At 43.6% G+C, this 20,743-nt stretch overlaps 2 protein-coding genes across 3 annotated transcripts in view; one reads left to right on the top strand and one right to left on the bottom strand.

Moving 5' to 3' along the window:
• Nucleotides 1-91: 91 nt before the first annotated feature.
• On the bottom strand, nt 92-19,147 carry LOC135900955 (glutathione S-transferase 1-1-like). The gene is made up of 6 exons (XM_065430583.1): nt 19,009-19,147; nt 9,477-9,716; nt 7,868-7,926; nt 7,025-7,166; nt 4,202-4,369; nt 92-377 (listed from the first exon to the last, which is right to left on the bottom strand). Exons 2-6 carry the CDS (start codon nt 9,615-9,617, stop codon nt 219-221), a joined length of 669 nt encoding a protein of 222 aa, XP_065286655.1. The 5' UTR covers nt 9,618-9,716; nt 19,009-19,147; the 3' UTR covers nt 92-218.
• Nucleotides 19,148-19,293: 146 nt separating this feature from the next.
• Nucleotides 19,294-20,743, top strand: part of LOC139055993 (uncharacterized) — a 67,981-nt gene continuing 66,531 nt past the window's right edge. For both annotated transcript variants that reach the window (XM_070533726.1, XM_070533725.1), the window contains exon 1: nt 19,294-19,481. In XM_070533726.1, the coding sequence (XP_070389827.1) occupies nt 19,466-19,481 (16 nt within the window). In that variant the 5' untranslated portion in view covers nt 19,294-19,465. The remainder of the gene's footprint in view (nt 19,482-20,743) is intronic.

Here is a 20,743-nt window from a genome sequence, read left to right as displayed (position 1 = left end):
GTCACTCATTGCAACCTTCGTATTTCTCTTTCTGCAAGAATGAGCAAATGCTTCTTATTCAATCCGACATCCGACGGTCATTGTTCGCAAATATTCTTGAAACACACCTATTTATTATGCTTCATATGTGCACGTTCGGTTTGCAATCATGTACAGGTAATAAAGGCGAAATCATCTTGTGGAAACACTGCCATTCACTTCCAGGCGCTTTGGGGCTGTCAGTGGGGGCTCTTGCCGCTCTTAGCCCGCGCCACCATGTCTCGGATGCGTTGTAGGGCTTCGGAAGCCACCTCCTCGTACTCGGGCAAGGCCTTCTTGAAACGCTGGTAGTACTCCTTGAGCTGGGGGAACTTGTCCAGGCCCTCGTACTCTGAGCCCTGTGGAGGAACGCAAATCGTTGTCGTGAGTTTTAAACGTAGACTGCGACGGCTGTTTGGGGATAACCATTCTCAGCACTTTGCAAAAATAAGCCAGTTCTCTGGTTACCACAGCGACCATGAAAAACAAAACAGAAACCGTATGCGTTCAACACCATTAGCAAGAGCCCTGTGTGTACGAGCGCTGTATACCATCGAACAGAGGCGAATTAGTGAGTCGCACGCAATTTTAGTCCTCAGTTTTTTTGCGTAAGGAAACTCAATGCGGTCCACTTGTGTGGAATTGGTAGTGGCGGATGCCCATCATTCATTAAGCTGAATACTTATTGCCTGGATTAGGTCTCCATGCACTTTGAATGAGGTCACAATGGCCATGTCTCCAATGAGGTGCTCCTCTAGAGGTGATGTCACGCACAAGTGGAGACGTTCTGTTGATTGACCAATTGAAATTGCGGCCTCAGCTTTGGTTTGTTATTGAAAGTTCAGTCAGATGATCGTGATTATATAGTCCGGACATATGATGCATCTTCCTTTGCATTGTAGACGAAATCTACGCTTAATTGTATCACCGATAGAAAAGAAGGGTGTTTCCGGTACGACAAAATGATTTCAAGTGGTTGTTATATCAGCTATACCTTTCTTGACGTGTAGCGACAAGGGTAAATATTGCATGCGTATTGAATGCATATTATCCATATTGCATATGAAATTAATGTAATGTGAACGAACACTTGAATAAATCACCACAAGTATCTATATTTTAAATCTAGGACAAACACACAGAACACCGACAGTATTTGAAAGTGGCACTGGCTTCGCATAAGAAAGTTCTTTTCCTGAAAAAGGAAAGGTACAATCACTTCCGTTTAGAAGCATTACACTGCTCCTGATCAAAACGTCCACACGCGGAAATGCAGCGAATAATTCAGCGCCACCGCATACGACGCTCCAGGGTACTGGGCTGATTTCTCCATATTCGGCGGACAGACACGGTTTTCTAGAAGCCCCGCGGGTAGCAGCGGCTTTGTCACGCAAAGAAATCAACGATGATGACAAAAGTAAATAAGGCCTCCGCTCGCGATTGGACGGCATGCAGTTTTTTTTGTATTTTTTTGCCTTCCTCCTTGATCATAACTTGACGACGGGTCCACGGCATTGTGTTTTTGCCTGGTAGTTTAGTGCCGGCTTTTCTCTGCCACTGGAGCCGGGCACAGAACAAGAAAAAAAAAGAAACTGTGCTGTTGAGTTTATATTTTCAGTGCGTCCAGATTCCTGTATTAACGAATATTGTGCCAAACAGAGACGCAAACATTGCCCCCGTATAACAGATCAGGCAGCCGATGCTTATGAAACGCGGGTGATCTTGCTTGGATTCCGCTTGAAGAAATGATATAGCTTAGGCCATGCAAGGGTCGTTTTGGTTTAGTGCAGTTTCGCTGCTTGCCGTCTAACATACAGTGACACGAGATAATTCTAACAAAGTTGACCCTTTATGGAAGTTGTGATTATTTATCTTTTATTCCTAGCTGAAGACAAACATTTCGATCGTCCTTAACAACCTATTTGCAGACAAATAGCCTGACCGGAAATATTACGGGAGAAAACGCTTTGCGTCGCACCAAAAAAATAATTACAAAAATATGTATATATTTTCAGGTTTAACGAACCCAAATATAACGCGAAGCGCATTTTGAGACTAAAAATTTAAAAACAGAGAACTCGTGTTGCATCTTCTGAAATACGGGCGTTTTTGTGGACTTAGAAAGTTCGGAATAATTTTACGCCAAGCGATACCTAAGGCTGAAATACGCATGAAGGTTAGGACCAAGACTAACAATTGGGGGGGGGGGGGGAAGCAAGGTATCCGGTGTTCAAATACCTGGATAAGATGTGCGACCGCCATCTGCAGTAATACACCGATAGCTGTGTTGACAACGATAATGAAGCTAATGGAGTGCGTTACGCGATCCCGGTGCTCAATGTCACACTGGCTGCGAAATTTGATCATGTCACGGCTTCTATAGCATGGGAAAGTGTCACCATTCAATGAGCCTTGCGGAAACTGTAGCTCGACCAGCCACAGAATGCTGTTCTGTTTAAAAAGAGCAAGGCTGCGCTGCTACTAATACAGCTTGGGTTTCCCTTTACAACTATAGCCATTGTAGGTTGCATGCTATAAATAATTGCAAAACATTGGTTTTACCATTCTTTTCCAGAGGCTTTTAGGTGTTGGCATAGCACGTAGCTACCCGGCTGAAAGTATTGCAATTCAGGCCAACGAAAAAGGCTCCTCAGGAAACAGAGTCATGAAGCGGGTAAATTAAGTTGCTGCTGTCTAGGGCCGTCTCCGCCGGAGGGACTTCAGAGATCGGAAGTAGCTTTCATTTATGGCACCCGCACAGCGTAAGCGCGAACTCCAGCTTGGCGCTGCGTGCATTGTCAAGCTCTTGGTGATATTGTCCAGTGCAAACTGGAGTGCCCGGAATTTGACGCAGAATGATAGAATGTTGTTAGATGGATTGAAGCGGGGCAAGAGGAGTCCGTATACAAGCGAAATTAAGTCACATTTTGTTGTAATAAGGACACTGGATATTCAAGAGAGACAGGTGCTTTGACTGCTTCTATGTTCTTTGGAGATAGAGGGCTTGAGTGTCAGCGGCGACGCGTTGCTTCACGTGGAGCGGATGACGCGCAATTCGTTCCGCTACCTGGCAAGTTATTTGTGCTACCAAGTGCTACTATGTTACTTAGTTGTGAAGTGATCGCCTTGCGACGATACCATGCTTGATCAGTGGCACTCAGGGCAGAGTACTTGCAGCCAACTTCTGCGAAGGGAAGTCGTCTGCAGCAAGCAACAGTCTCTCTCCTACAGTGCCGGAACGTTGGATACTGCGCATGCAGAGCATTGTTTTTTCGAGTCACACAAGGTGACACTAAAACGTGCGTCCTTTTGTCATTTTTTTCTTGCAGCACCCATCACGTGACATAAAATCCGGCTTTCTTGCGCTTGAGTTACAGAGCACTCTGATCCGCTATGTTGCGCAATCGAGGAAGGGTTGGTCGTATCGTTGGTTTCTGGTTCCTCAAATTATGAGGGAAAGATGCGTTTTTATTTTTGTTTTGCGCCACAAGGTCATGCTTGAAGCATTTGATTTCTACTTTTTACAGGATGTGTAGTTAAGAAAATATCTCGTTATCACAGAAGCAAGCTGCTACGGTGACGTCGACTCTTGTCTCCTTTTTCGGCAACTAGAAGTACTGATAAAGATTATTTGACTGTTACCAAGTGTGTCATTGAAATAGAGGAAAAAGAAACGCAGCCTTGATGCAAAATTGAAAATAAATTGCTCTAAGCGGTAGTATTATATGCTCACAATACTCGCAAGCCAGCTAAAGTAAGCATAGCAGGATATTGCACGTGCTACAAAAATTACGAACAGGTGTTCCTCACTAGAAATCGTTTGTTACGAAGCCGCTTTAAAACGCGAGCTGGGCTGCACTACTGAGCGCGAACAAAAAGGTAATCCAAAGGGTCTGGGATGACGTTATTCACGAGGTTTCATCTGTTCTACTTATTCTCTATGCAACACTATTAGCAGCACTCCTATAGAGAAAGTGGGAAGCCAACTAGCAATAGTATTCTGAAGAGTACATTACACCCATGAGATTAAAGTAAAGAAGGAAAAAATAAGAAATGGAAGCCGCGATGCATCACATCACATACGGAAATTCAAGACCTGTAGTTGACAATGACTCCAGGTCTACTTTTCAAACCTGTTAAACTTTTCTGAACGAATTGCAAGAAAGCGCAACGCCCCACCCACCTCAATCGCTACTCCCAGAGTGCAGGCAAGTCCGATGTCCGGCAGGGTCACGTGGTCGCCGCAGAGGAACTTTTTGTCTCCCAGCAGCGTGACGGTGGTGGCCAGGGCCTTATCGTACGCCTCCTTCAGGTCGGCGGTCGGTTCCTGACCCTTGAACCACTTTGGCCGCTGCGGCGATCAGACAAGGAGGAAACCGACAGTGAGTGAAAGAAAACCAAAACCAGAGAAATCAGATAACGGGCCTTCTTGCAGTTCTCGTTGCTGGTGTAGCCGTTTGGAACGTCGTCGAGGTACTAAACGCGCTTTATTTAGACACGACCGGCGCACGCTTCTACCTTATCTCTGGGCCCTCTCCTGCGGAGCCAACGTCCGACACAGATGTTGAAAACGCGTCTATGGCTAGCGAACAAATATTTTCTTTAGGCTTTTGTTGAACCTGCTGGATTGAAGCTATCGCGGGATTTCTTTGTACCACTCGTACACTAGAGATTTATAGCTCAGTGAGCCAGCATGCCCAGTGGGTCAGCGTACGCGCCACTGCGAATGTATGTGAAAGTGGATGGGGAAATGGCGCCGCAGTAAACGAATTGGTAGAGCATCGCACGCAAAATGCGAAGGTTGTTGGATCGTTCACCACCTGCACCAAGTTGTTTTCTCAGCCACTTTCATTTCCGCTCATATCGCGTTTCTTTATTTCATTTATTAAGCAAGAGTAATTTCCCCTATGTTGTGCTTGGTGTGTTTGTTGGCTTCGTATGATATGACGAGCATGATTATATATATATATATATATATATATATATATATATATATATATTTAAGTGGTCCACTCTGCCACTCTACTTCTGTAGGAAGTGGATGTCTAACCATGGCATGTTCTTCATTCATTCGATGTTCGAACATATTCAAAGGTGAAGTGACGCTTCTGTTCGCGGAATGCAATGGTACCCGCTTCAATCAACCATTGTGCCCTCAGGAGAATTTTTGGTATTCACAATCATTCGCAAAGAACAGTTGCAGGTTGCAATGCTTGACTACCAAGTCGTTGCGCAAAGACTCTCGGTCTACGCGGAAAGGGCCACAGCGCACACACAAATAGATTAAACCGGCGTCTTTTACATATAGGATGCAGCAGTCAAGCGCTTGCATTTTCCACTACAGTTGCCCGGTACCGCCAGTTCCCTTTACTTACACAGTCAATGAGCTGGCAATCATTGCGACTCAAAAGCACAGTGCAAGAACCGCGCTCGTGTTTTTTAATGTTCTCAACATGACTTCTGTTCACGCGCCCATTGTAATTCCGGCTCTTCAAAAACGCTCGCACTGTTCTAGCAACAAAAACATTAAAAAACGGGACTCTGAATGAGTTTCTTGACCTTTAACGGTTCTGAGAAAATGTGCTCGAGTCGGTCGACCTCAGCGCGCTTGTTTCTATACGCGTCGCAAGGAAAAGGAGACTGCATCCAGCTGTGTGCGCCATTTCTCATACGCTTCACTCTGCACCCCCCTCTCCTGTCTCCGCAAGAACATAATAAAAAGAAAGAAAGGGAAGGCAGTGATATTGAGGAGCTGGCGGACAAAATTCTACCGCTGCTCGCTAAGATTTTATTGACGTCGACGTGGTTTTTCTACAGAAGAAATAACTTTGACGACACGCTTTACCTGTTTCTCGCCCAAAACACTTCCCCAATCAGAGCTCAAGGCAAGGCTTAAAAGAAGGCAATCGCGTACACACCATCAACTCCACGCAAAAGTGATAGGCAAGTGGTTCTTTATGAACAAATTAAACTTTTGCAATGTGTTCTGGAAGGACGACCAGCAACTTGTTAATGTTAGTTCATTCCCACGCTTTGCCCCCGTCTACCTTCGCATTCGCAGAAATAGTGTCTACACCGCCAAATAAAGAAAAATCTAGGAGTGTTAGCGCTTTTTCGTTACATGTAATAAATGATGAGAAATTACCATTGCAGTTCTGTTCGAACGGGGACCTTTTCTGCGTTACACGAATACTTAAATAACCATTCCTTAAGCACATGCCAACCGGGTCACTAAAAGCATGTGGGAGGCTGAACGAACGCGGGAGTTGGAATTCGCGCGGCTCTGTTGCAAGCAGCTGTCCGCAGTGCAGCGAATTCCTGTATGTCCGATGACCCGGCCGTAACTTCATCAAGAGCTTTCTTTAAAAGAGCTAGAACTTGAAGGCTAAAACTATAGGGCCAGAATATAAGTTATGCATACTGATGAAAGGAAAATAGTGAGAAAGACAGAACTGGTTCGATAAAGAATAAATGTAGTTATTTGGGCGTGGTGCTGGGGAGGATGTATCACAGCGTTCCTGCGACTGATGATTATGAAACATCGTGGATGTCTTTAAAGGCTAGCACGTTGAGCGTTAATCAGGTCCGGGTACGCAAAAAAAAAAATAAAAAAGAAACGAGACCGTACCAGAGTTCTTCGTTTTTCGCACTGTTGCTCATACAAATTATCCTCCAATATATATGCTCCTTTTTGAAGGCCAAGCTTCCCGCCTATTCGAACGGTAAAGTACAGGACACAAAACGTGTCACTAGAAATAAGGAGCACCGACTCTTATAATATGTTCTACAGCGAAATAAGGCACCAACACACTGACCAACGATATCTCTGAGCGCCAGTTTTTTGGAGATATTCGTGTTTGTCTCCGGAGCCGTGTTCAGTCCCTTCTTTTGAAGGTTCGCACCGTATGAAAGGCAGTTCTTTTCCGCAAAAAGTTAGCTTCTTAAGACCCCAATGGTGTCTCTGCCAAACCTTCTATCAAGCCGAAAGAGCCAACCGAGCACTCACGAAATAGGCCATCTGCGCTGGCAACATTGTGCCGGACTCGAAGAACAGCATCCTGTTGACGGTCGCTCGCTTCTGCACGTCCTTCGGGTACAGCGAGGATTCCGGTGCGTACTTCTCCACCAAATACATGCCAATGGCACGGCTGAAAAAGTCAAACATCGGAAACTATATTATAGGTTGAAGATATCTCATATGTTGTCATTAAAAAAATAGTTTTGTGTTTTTATACAAGCAAGTTGATAGGAAAAGTAAAAATGCTGACTAAATTGTCATCGCAGGCCACCTGGGTCAAGGGGAATGCGCACAACTGTTATGACCCAACTGCCCCGTGAGTCGAGAAAAAGCGGTATTAACGCCAAAGTTGTCCATCATTAAACATCTGTGTGGTCGAACCAGTTTCTTTTCTCCATGTTAGGAATAATGTTCGGCTACATAATCTACGTTACACGGAGTCCCCGTTCACTAAGCGCTCGGCCTCGTCTCTTCTGTGTCCGCTCTGCCCGGCTTCGCGCTCCAACACTTTACGTTATAGAAAAGCAACTAGGCCTAACCCCCCCCCCCTTTCTATAAAATGGAATCTCTAGGACACTCGCTCAGCCTCCCCAACCCAGATTACCGCTCTCTCTCAACCCTACATATATATATATATATATATATATATATATATATATATATATATATATATATATATATATATATATATATATATAGTCTGATGAACAATGATGGTATTAATGTGTTGCTTCGTAACAAAGAGGATGTGTTACGCACAGCTTCTGTGCGTAACAGTTGGCGAAATTTGCAATCGTCCGAAATGCGAAAAGTAGCGACTTCACAGCTTACCTTTCCCACAGAATAAAACCATTGTCGTTGAGTGTGGGGACGGTGTGCTGGGGGTTCAACTGAAACAGAACGAAAGTATTTTGTTAATAAAGGTTTGCTATGTGGCCGATGTTAATCGCTCGAAGCCTCCTGCTAATATTATGAGGCTTCAATGAGAGCAAACGCCAATTTAATTTCGATTTCAAAATGCAGTGTAGAGAAAATTTGTCGGCTAGCCATAACGATTGAGATTATCAAGAATGAAGCCTAGCAAACTAGCTTTGAAAAATATTCTTAAGCTTTCGTTGTGACTTGGGTACTATAACTCTATTACTGAATAAAGCCCACTGTACGCATCACTTGCGACGGGTTCAAGCGGAGAAGGAAGAGAAAGAATCAACGCGAGCATGCCTATTTTTTATGTGGCAAATGTAAATTTTTACAAACCAGTAAGTGCACCCCAAGTTTCAAAGGCTAAATTTCCCGGCGAGGGGATTATACACCATCTTATTTAGTAGGAATGGATGCGCGCTTGAAGAAAGTGAGGCCAGACAACGCCTACAAATTGTTATTGGGGCAAACACGCAGCAATATCGACTCCGATATAATCGCTGCCAAACGCGAACAGCGATGTATGCAAGTTACGCAATGATTGATACGCAAACGAATGCTGCCCGAAATGTTTCGAGAGATTTCTTTTCAGTACTTGTATTTGTGAGTACATGCGCAAAACATCGATCGTTGCAAAATATGCAAAGCATTGATGTCCAACATAAAATGGGCCCAAAACAGAGCAGTTGTGTTGGCACCGAAAAGACGAAGAGCCTTCGCGGCTTTGCTTAAGCTCAGTGTAGTCGAGAGTGCGCAACAGCTAAATTTTCTGAAAGCGATAAAGACATCGAGGAACTTGCTTAAAATGCAATATTATTTGCACAAATTGTTTGGTGTGTTTCCCCCACTTCTTTCTGCAATGCCTCCGGGGCCTGAAAGTAAATAAATAAATAAATAAATAAATAAATAAATAAATAAATAAATAAATAAACCGTTGGTCGAATCGGACATACTCGACTTTTGTTCTCGAAGCACCAACGATAGTAAATAATGTGGCGTATATAGCTGCCCGTTGGAAGCAGTCTAATAACAGCCCGAGGCTTTTATTTGTTGAAAATAATATATTTCCTGACATACTGTTTACTGGTTCTAGAGAAGATTGCAATATATTTTCAGTCGAACTATGTCTTTGCAGATTGTACAACTTGTTCTAACTAAAGTTCAGAAAATGCGGTTATTTGCATTTCTGTTATTTGGTCGCACGCTATACCACACGTTGCTGTTATCGATGGTACCGGCCAATCCGCACGAAGGTCACAAATCTTCATCGGCCCATCGTATCCCATATTATAGTGGCTATAGTTTGATCTTGTCACTATTTGTCTCTCTTGTCGCTCGCAGTAATCGGCAAATAGCGCCACGCAAGCGCCATAACAATGGTTTGATTATTTGACGAACACTTCGCATTATCATGGCGAAAATTCGCTAGCATCTCCCCCATATTCATTTTTCCTCGAAGGCTACACCACACGCCGACTGCATATCACAGGCTGCAGCATACCGATTTGAATTGGCTTACCTTGACAAATTCAGGGTTCAGCTGCTCCTTGGCCATGAGGTTAATGTCGTGCAACGTGAGCTCGACGCCCACCTTCTTGGCCACGACCCTGACGAACGTGCAGGGCGGGCTCCCCGTGGTGTTGTACAGTTCCACAGCCATCGTTTTCTTCGCTACGGTTCTTCGCTGTCGCGCTCTGTGTGCTTGCCTCGTACAGTCTCCCCGCGGTTTCCTTTCTAATGCCGGCGGCCCGTGGAGCCGCTGCAATATATAGTAACTTCCTTATCACCACGTTCGTTCTTGCTTGCGTGTTGGCTTTGGTTCGCGATAGGAGGAACTGCACTTTGTTCAGGTTGTACTTTTTTTTCTCGCCGTCCGATAAAGGGCGACGCCTACCTCGTCTGTTAGGTTTGCGTGTAAGTGCGAGTGTGAGTAACGTTTCCGCCGCCCAGTAACGCTCCCCTTCTATCTTGAGCGTTGAAGAGCCGATAAAGCCAAGAAGAATGAGAAATGAACGTGGCACGGCGTCAATAGTCACGAGTGCATAGAGTCACATTGGGGTAGGTTCTGGAAGTTTCCTTTGTTTCAGTCAAGCGCAGACAACGTCAATGAGATAACAACGTTATGATAGTGAGCCACCGGTCGCGTGATCGGTAACTAACAACTGCAATAACCCAGAGCCCGTAGCAGAGCATACCGTGGCTCAGCTATTGTTGGACTTGTAGAGTAGTTTGACAAAACAAGTCTAGAGTTTCGCCCTAAGAATGCAAGAGGCAGATATGGGGACAGTGTCCGCATGCACTGGCAGTCGTATGATTTTATAAAGACAGCCATAACTACACATATGCAATAAGTTTGTCATGGTGGCATACGCATATCATTGAGCTTCTCCGTTGCACAGTCTGTTTATTTTATTTATTTATTTATTTTACCTTCAAGGCCCGAAGGCGTTACAGAAGGGAGTGGAACCGAATGCAGCGCATGTGCAGATAACAGAGTATAATAATAAAAAAATTAAAAAGCGCGGATTAACAAAAGTATTCTTCAATAGTAGTTCTCAAAGCAGATGTATCTGTTACGTTAAAAATTGAGGCCCGCAGACGATTCCATTCAGTGGTAGTTTTAGGAATAAATGAACAAGAAGATAGGTTTGGTGCGACAGTGTGGAACTCTCAAATTATGGCGATGGTCAGTATTAGATTATATATATGCAGGTTCGGACAAAAGCTCACTTTTTTATTCCAGATTGCAGTGATAAATTTTGTGCATCCGTGATAAGCATACTAGCTTCCTACGGGATGAGAGGAGAGGGAGGTTTAAAGTAGCCTTCATAGAAGTTACGCTTCATGTCCGAGAATAGTAGGCAAGAATGAAACGTGCGCTACCATTTTGTATAGATTTTATTGCATTTGTTAAGTAATCTAAGTCAGGGGGTCAGACAGAAGAGGCATATTCAAGCTTAGGACGTATTAATGTTTTGTACAGGAGTAGCTTTACGTTACATTTAGAGTTCAGAGCACATTTGTTGCTTTCGATTTGTTGAACTAAATTTATTACCAGTCTCTAGTCTGGAGGCAGCGACAACCAAGAATGCTAAAAAAAAAACGAGCAGACCTACCTTGATTACGGAACGACTATAAAGGAAACGTGCTCAGACAATCCGGCCAGTTTCAACTTTTTTTTTACCAGCTCTATACTAGAACCCCTGAAACAGCAACGTATTCAACGTTGCGCGAGGAACACCTGACTAGGCATATCCTGAGCTGAATTGCGAACGTACTATCTTGCAGTGAGCACTTCTATTCCATCAGTGTCCGAACCACTGAATTCATTTACCGATACTTCGACATCAACAGCGCCCCTTTCTTCTTTTATCTTAGGCACACTTGTACTTGCAAGGTTGGCTTAGTATTGATAAGTTTTCCTGGAAGGATGCAAGTGTAGGCATTGCTTCTTCTTTTCTCTAGAACATTTTGCTGCGTCCACTGGCACGGGAGTGGCGTGTTATCTACTACAGGGGTGAATCTGAAATCTTGGAACAGCATCGACTCCCGTGAGAACCGACACCCTCTCTGTAATCACTGTAAGAGATGATGTTATTTCCTTTTTGCACCAGAATATCGTACAACACTGCGTACGATGAGTGCGATCGTGAGGAGATCCTTTAACAGGTTCAGTGTGACTGCCCCTGCTACAGCGTACATGGGCATATACCGCATGCGGCTGCGCTGCATAACATTTATCACATACCACTGCTGGAACAAACCATTTTGCAATGGAGGCCTCACGAGCCATTTCAGCAAAGGACGTCGAAGTCACTGCTACAATTCCAAAAGAAAGCCAGCCTGCGCGGACGACTTTAACATTAAGCGAAAATTCATTGATCTGCACTCGATGCTGGGCTAGGGTAGCGTGCAGTGTTCGCGATCGGCTCTGATCGTTTGTATGTACTGTGTCTCTCTTCACTTTGTCATTTCTATTTCCCGCTCTTTCATCGCGAACTGTAAAGTTAATTATTCTGTGGGGTATTTCATGCCATAGCCACGATCGTATCATGAAGCACGCCGTAATGGGGGGCTGCAGACTAATTTTGACCGGCTACGGTACTGTAACGTGCCCCTAACTCAGGGTAAACGAGAGTTCGTTCTTGCATTCCGCGCGCACCGGTAGAAAGGGGCCGCAGTGGCCAGGAATGAACCCGTGACCGCAATCAATAGCATCGCAACGTCAAAGCCACTGTAGCAAACCGGATTTTCGGTACGGGATACTTCCCTGCTTTTATCTTTTCTTCCGTCTCTGTGTCTTATCATCGCTACTTTCTGATAGTATAAAAAAGTAGCGTAAATTTGGTTACTGGAGTACTTTGGAAACTGGCCAGGTATAGGCGACAGGTTGAGTAGCGTCAAGTAACACCTCTAGCCGCCAGACAATAGTGTCAGCGACAAAACAGTTTGACCACTCGGATTCATCAAGTAATGTTGAAAAGCTAATCATGAAGCAGATACTTAGTACAAGAGCCTGCAGTGTAGTATGCTTAATTTTATAGTTCTGTCACATGGCAGCACCTAAGGCGACGCGAGCGCACGAAGAAAAATTTCTGCAGAGGCTGAATACTGTTACAAGTGCCTGAGGGAAATGCGTCCTCTTGATGGAGTGCGGCGGGAGAAAAAGATTTGTTCAGATCAGTGGCTTGGTGCAAAATTTTTGCACAACTCACCAGAGATTTTTCAAGGCTTTCCAAACGCAATAAGCGTCTCTTGAACCTGGTGGGAACAGCACACGACAGCAGTGCACTTTTGAGTGAATTGTTTTAAAGCACTCATGACCTTCTCCGTAAATTAAGTTTGCAGTGGAGTAAAACATGCTTCTACAGACTTGTAAAGTGGTGCTTCGCAGTTCTGAATAATGACAGCGTACTAACAGAGCTGGTAGGTTAGACAAAGAGCCATTCTTCAAGTTAAGGGTTGATCACTATGTCTTTATCACCATTCTTTAGGTAATGTGTAAACACGTTCTGACTTCTATTCATAGTTGTCTGCTGCTAATTATATCTTCTTTCTCTACCTTCTTTTTAGACATTCTGTGTTTGGTGTGTATTGTTTGCCTAAACTGAAAGGTGCAGTGGCCGTCAAACATGATGCCTACCTTTCCTAAGGGTGTGTCTAACAAGAAAAAAATTGTTGTCCGAAAATCTGTGGAGCTATTGCCTCTACGTTTATGGCGTTCAATGTATAGGACAGTTGCACAAGCTTGAGCGAGGGATGACAGAAAATGCACTTTTTGGGAATCATTAATTATATGTAAGGACAAGCGCTTCCGGCAGTGGCCAACATCTCCTTCGCTTCAACATATGATGAAAAGAAAAGAAACTCCGAAAAATGTAAAGCCGTAACTGCAAAAGAATATCGCTTAAGGCGCATACCTTCTTCACAATTGTCCATTAATCGCGAAATTTATTTTACCTATCTTTATTATACGAAGACCCCAGCCACTGTACCAGGCCACCCACCAAGCTTTCGTTGTGTTAAGTAGAGCAATACATGGATGGTGACTACATTCACACTCTGTGAAAGAAAAGCAATGATGGGGGTCGAGGGCGAAATGGTTCTCAGGCTCGGGCGAGTCGAATATTCAGCACATTGTGCCGCATTGACGCAGGTGCACGGTTAAAGCGTTAGGGGGCCGGTTTTATGGCACCTAATGACACCTGGAAAAGTGGCAAGCGGATATGTTTTCTGCCGCCAGTTAAAACACACAAGAAAGGAAGACACGTAGAAGACAACACGTGCCGCTTGTATGTTTCTTCCTTTTGCGTGTGTTTTAACTTGCGGCAGAAATCATGTCCTTTAGCAAGCACCAACTACGCCAACAAGCAGTTCCACTGGCCAGACAAGATGCAGGCAATATTTTCGTGAAGCCAGAATCCCGTATATGCCAAGTACCTATACAACGCAATACGTAAAGACATAAAAACTTGCAGTAGAAAAAAAGAACGCGTAATTATATGTTACAATATGTATTCATTATACCTAGCCGCACATACCGGTATTTGCACGATTCCTCCACCCCTCTTATTGTAACGCGCAGTTAAATTATCCCCAACATATCCAGGCAAATACCTTCGTGGCTATTCTACCGCGTACATCAAGTAACGAAACCTGAGTCGACGCGTACCGTGATGAAACAATTTTGTGGAACATATAAAGGCACACAGACAGGCACACAGCTCAATAGTAGCGACTAGTCGCTATAGGAGTCCGGCAACAGTTACCAACCACAGAAAGTTCCATCAATATTAAAAAACTGGAACGTGTACAGCATAAGGTAATTAGGTTTTTTTTTTTTCAATTCATATTCATACGGCCGTGCGTCTCTTGGCGAGCTCGTAAGGCGCAGTGCATTACCCCCCGTGACTGTGCGCAATCGTATCTGCCGACTGAAGTTCCCCTTTCAACTTGTAAATGGCCATTATAAGGTTAACACTTCCAAGTTCTTCACTTATTCGTCAGGTTATAACACGAGACGAAGGCATGCTCTATCAATAGCCCCCTTGAACACACGAAATTTCATTTCATTTCATTTATTTGTTGTTTGAAACATACAGCTGTCTCAGGCACTGCCGCAAAAGGCAGTATTTTTGCCTGACAAAGGCTGCAGCACCCAAAGCATGTTGACACTCTGCAGCAAACAACAGCACAACAAGTGTTACAATTTTCAATATATGATAACATGTCAAAACAATAAAGAATTGGAATCTTAATCAGAACATGTTAAAAAAAGGAAAACAAAACAATAACATTGAGGTGTATAAGGAAGTTATACAATAAAGCAGCGAAGAAAATACGTTTTAACAGATTTCTTGAACTTCAATCTTGACTTCGAGGTTTGTAATTGTTCCAGGATTGTGGGATTATTGTTTAGTAACGTCAAAATTTGAATATGTAATGCCTGTTTCCCGTAGTTCGTACAAGTAAGCGGTATAGAGATTGGGTCATGTCTCAGATCATACGGAGTTTCTTTGGTGGCGAAGGTCTGATTAAACTGTATGTGATCAGCTCGACGGAGACGGAACGCCTCGAGCGATAGTTTATGCAAGAACAGGTGGTCTATATGGAGTATGCCAAGCTTATCAAAAAACGGTTTAGTATGAACAAGAACAGGTAGGTTACAAACTGCCCTTACGGCTCTTTTTTTGCAGCCTATATAGTGACATAAGGTTAGTTTTGGTAGCAGTTCCCCGGACCAGAAGGGAATAGTGTAGACGAGAGTGTATTAATGTGTTATACAGCTGTTTCTTTCAATTCATTGGAATAAGATGCTCTAACATGTTAATCATTCCCGTCGATGTAGGAATGTCGGCTCTGACGGTCTCTACATGAACGGACCAATACAGGTTTTCGTTAACCATACGCCATAATATTTTACGCACTTCGTATTTTTTATAATGCGCCCCCCAAACTTTAACTCGCAGTGGCCCATCAGCTGCTTTCCTTTAGGTCTAAATATGACATACTTTGTTTTTTCGCAGTTCAGTTCAATTTTATTTGAATTTAGCCAGCAGTTCCGGTCCCTCATCCATCTATTGGCAGCGTCAAATGCTTCTTGAATGTTATGATCAGAAAATAAAACGGTGGTGTCATCTGCATACAAAGCTATGCACGGTGTGTTTGGGATGTTAACAATATCATTAATATTGAGAAGAAACAGAGTTGGGGTTAGGATTGAGCCCTGAGGAACTCCGCAGTTTAAATGAAGAAGTAGGGACTTACAATCTTTTAGGCAAACAAACTGCTTATGGGAGCTGAAATAGTTCTTAATTAAAGCATAGGCTACACCTGTTATGCCCTACCAGGGTAACGTTCGAAGCAAAATATCGTGAATAATATAGTCAAAAGCCTTATGGAAATCCAAAAACACTCCAATAGTGTAAGTTTGCTTTTTCAAATTTCTTAATTAAGCGGTCTTTCGGATCCAAAAGCGCTTGCTCAATATATTTTTGTTTCTGAAACCCGAATTGTGCTGGTACTATTGCTTTGTTTTTTGTCAAGTGCCCAACTATTCTTCTGTTTAAAATGCGTTCAGGGATTTCAGAAAAGATAGAAAGGACAAAGATGGGTCTGAAATTATTGAGGTTATCTAACGCACACCCCTTATGCAGTGCCACTGCTCTCGCAATTTTCATGAGCACGGAAAATTCACCAGTCGATAAGACGAGGTTGCAGATATGCGAAAGCGGGTGACATATTACTTGCGCTACATTCTTTATAGGCTTTGTACCCGCCACGGTTGCTCAGTGGCTATGGTGCTGGGCTGCTGAGCACAAGGTCGCGGGACGCATTCCGGCCACGGTGGCCGCATTTTGATGGGCGCTAAATGCGAGAACACCCGTGTGCTTAGATTTAGGTGCACATCAAAGAACCCCAGGTGATCGAAATTTCCGGGGTCCTCCACTACGGCGTTCCTCGTAATCAGAAAGTGGTTTTGGCACGTAAAACCCCATAATTTATTTTTTTTGTGGGCTTTGTACTTATTTCGTCCGCTCCGCATGCGCAGTTATTCTTTAGTGTAGATATGACGTCTGTTATCTCGGCTGGGCTTGTTGGGTACAAGAATATAGTGGGCATATCAGAACATATTTTGTATGCTTCACATCTGCCTACAGGAGCATCGCTACACTGCGCAGCAGAAACCTGGAAATGCGACTTAAATTTGTTGGCTAGGTATTCCCCTGATAATGTTATCCCGTCGATAACTATTGACTGTGGACAGTTCGCTTTCTTGTCCGTCATTGATTCTTGAAATCTTCTGCAAGCAGTGAAGGATTGTTTGCAGCCCCAGTAAACTTATTCTGATAGCACTCGCGTTTACCCTTCTTCATTTTGGAGTTTGTTTTATTTCGAAGCTGCTTGTAGGCTTGCAGGACGTGTGGATCTTTCGATTTAATGAATGTTTCAAATGACTTTTTACGGCGTTCAATTTCTTTATATAGTTCGTAGGAGACCCAAGGCTTTCTCATCTTCCGGGGCGTTTTGCGCGTTTCTAGTGGGAAACAAGTGTCGTAAATTTCTTACTAATACTAAAGACTACTTACTAAAAACTTACTGTAAGCCTGGTCAACATTTTGTTCTCTCTCTATTACACTCCAATCGGTGTTAGTTACAAGCTCCTGGAACATCGTGATGTTATTGTCACTTATTTTTCTAATTGCTCTAGTTTCTTTACCATTCTGCGAAACACTACGATGGTTATAGCGCGGTATAATGCAAAAGATTGGTAAGTGGTCACTGATGCCGCTAGATAATATACCTGAGACCATTTCATCACTTAAGTGGTTCGTTATACACTAGTCTAACAGTGTACTTGTTTCGACATTAATTCTTCTTGGCGCCTCGATTAAATTCCGACACCCATAAGAGTGAATAAAATCTAGTAGATCATATTTGTGAGAGTTCTTATGAAGGTGGTCAATAGTAAAGTCACCAATGAGTAACACTGGCACTTTCAACAAGCTGTGCTCCAGGATGATTTCAACAGTTTGCAAAAAATATTCACACTACCCGCAGGTGGACGGTACAGGACAGGAAGAAGCAGGCCGCCACATCCAACCACAAGTGATTCGCAATCATCGTTAACCATACTGTACTCTTTAAACTCGTACAATACGTCATTGCGAAAATAGAGTGCAACGCCACCACCTCTTCATTTACATCACAAAATAGACACACAGCTGTAACCTTCAAGTTCGGGAATAAAATTATTAGAACTCAACCGGGTTTCTGTAAAGGCCAAGACAGATACTATAGTGTAGAGGGTCAAGAAGCATGTTATCCTCGACAAAGTTGTTCCTGAGGCTTCTAGCATTCATGTGAAAAACTGAGAAGCATTGCTTGTTATAAGCATAGCTGCCCACATCTACTCGTAACGTTGCTTGACTATAGTATTGGTTCTCTCTTTGGCGAAGTAGTTCAGCCATATTACATCAGCGTTAGTGACATTGTCAGCTTCTATTCTATCTTGGACAAGTCATCCTCTGATTGAATTCTAATTGCGCGATCCCCATGACGTTTCCTGACCAACAGCTTTCCTTCCTTTGTCCATGTAAACATGTAATACTTCTCGATGGCCTTTGCTTTCATTAGCCAAAATAGTCTCTTGTTCGTAGCTGTAAGCTTCTCAAGCAAACCCACAGTTGATTTCTTCTCCCTCAAGACAGCTCCCTTTTTGAGCCATTCTTCCTTAGTAATTCGAGACGGAAACCTCACTAGTATCGGCTGTATCTTTCCTTGTTTCGCTGGAAGTCTATGATCAGCATCGAGTTCCCTTGTAGTGACAGGCTGCAGACCGAGTTCACTAGCAAGGATGTTAACCTTGCTGAGCAAGTCCCCATTCTCGGTGAATCTTATGCCATGTATTTCCATATTGTGTCGTCGTTCATACTGCTCAAGTTGATTAAGGTCTTTTCTGAGTTTTTTTTTTTTTTTTGCTTCTACAATGTCTCCTGACGCTTCAATGGCGGCTACTCTTTTCTCTAACGTGCCAATTTTGTTTTCCTGAGCTGTCATCTTATCCAGTAGCGTATCATACTTCTTGGAAACAAGTGTCTCCAAGGACTCGATGCCATCCACAGTGGCCTTCAGATTAAGTAACAACTCTAGAGTTTTCTTTATTGCATTTACTTCAAGCAGCTTTTGATTTATGGCAGCTAGCTCATTGAATACATCAGTGATAGTGCGTGCATCTGCTGAGCTGTCAGGATCAATCGTTGCTTTAGGTTTGCAGGCTTTACAGTTCCTTTATTTCCCTTTTTCGAGTCATGGTTATTTCGTCCTCCCCCGAACAACTTCCTAAGTCATATTTGCAAACAGAACTCACGCATAAAATTCAAGGCGCATCGTCGGGAAATGATAGGCTACATGAAGCACACAGAGCAGTATCGGCTATTGCAGAAAAGTTCTACATATGCAGCAAGGACAGTCGCGGCAGCAGCAGCAGCAGCAGCAGGAGGTGATATCAAGTAGCGGTAGAGGAAGCTCAAGTTGTGGTGCATACTGACCTGCGTTTACAGGAAGAATTGCCCGGTTAGGAATGTAGCCACAGGACTAGCGCCACGCCACTGCTGCCACAGAGTGCAAACGCAGTCGGTCTTCAGTTGACGTGGCTTCATGCACTGGTTCCCGAGTGGCAGCTGCTCCGCAGACAGGCGATGCACTTCACAGCAGGTACGTACGGCGCACCAGTAGATAGTGCCGCCCAACCGCAGGCACCGCGTAGGCAATCAAGGCACGTGGCAGTGATGCGATTCAGCTTGCAGAAGGCCAAAAAAAACTGTATGCCTGGCAGAGAAGCGCAAACGTAGGGACCTGCGTTACCAGGAAGAATTTGCCGATGAGGAATGTAGCCACAGGACTGGCGCCACGCCGCTGTTGACGCCGAATTCAAACGCAGTCGCTCTTCGGTTGACGTGGCTTCATACACTGGTTTCCGGGCGGCAGCTGCTCCACAGACTGGCGATGCACTTCACAGCAGGTGCGTACGGCGCACTAGTAGATAGTGCCGCCCAACCACAGGCACCGCGTAGGCAGTCAATGCACGTGGCAGTGATCCGATTCAGCTTGCAAAAGGCAAAAAAAGAAAAACTTGTTCAATTATTATTTTCTCCTAGGACAATAACAGAGTGGAATAAACTTAATTCTGAGATTGTTACCCAGAATTTCTTATCAATATTTCAAAAATGCTTGCAAATGTTATGGATTTGTGTGCGTTATTTGCTTGTATGTTTTTATGTATTGTTCACCAATGTCCAGAAAATGCCTACATATCTGATGAATTTTGTATGAGTTTACATGCCCCCGTACATATTTGTATGTATACCCACCCGGCTCGCAGTATCGCAGTATCTATAGATCGCAGTGTCAAAATAAATTTTAAAAAAATCTAATGCATGATAAATGCCATAAGTGATGCATGAGAAATGCCACAAACCAAGGCAGAAAAAAATTCGTTCGATGACAGTGGGGCTAGCTGCCTTGCATTGAGCTTTTATTAGTAAGAATTGGTCTGGTTTTTTATTTTGAGTAGAAGTAGAATTTATTATGATTGTAAAGCGCAGGCACATTTGAACGCACCTTTCATTCAAAAAAGGATGCGTTAGGATAGTGCAAGTACGCTACTAACAGCGCTCAATCTGGCGTTTCGTGCTCTTCCTTCCCAAGTCTTTATTTCCCTATTTTGGCGCAACAATGTATTCTTTAGATCCCAACCAACTCACCCAGCAACATGTTCTACTCTACTAAGAGTGGCTTAACCAATGTAAGATAATATGTTTTAAAATGAATCTGTTCCTACTAGGCAGACTCGCAGTTATGGAAGAGCTAGTAATTAGTCAGAAAAAATAAACGAATTCAACATACATATGTTAATGGAAGATGGAACAATTGAGGGATGAGTAAATAAACACGAGAACACAACATCCCGAGTAGGAAAATAAAACTTTGAGTGCATTGACATAGAGAGCGGGTACTGCTATAATGTCCAAAGACATTAGAAATGGCCAAGAAATAGACGGAAAAAAGGGGCATAGGCAGCCCGCAGGCGCTGTTTATTTCTCGGGTCTTCTTTTAACTCGTCTTTTGCAGCTTCACCCTTCCTAATACCGAACCAACTAGCCCAAGATATCATCCTGCTTAAAATACATACAACGGAGCGTCAGTACGGACACAGGATGCTATGCACACACACTCCTGTTGCAAGGAAAGTTGAAAGGGCTATGAGAAAATATTGTTCCACAA

Source organism: Dermacentor albipictus, chromosome 2 (genome assembly GCF_038994185.2).
Source record: "Dermacentor albipictus isolate Rhodes 1998 colony chromosome 2, USDA_Dalb.pri_finalv2, whole genome shotgun sequence".
Lineage (NCBI taxonomy): Eukaryota > Metazoa > Arthropoda > Arachnida > Ixodida > Ixodidae > Dermacentor > Dermacentor albipictus.
Note: the sequence above shows the minus strand (reverse complement) of the source record. Positions and strands in the feature narration are given on the sequence as shown.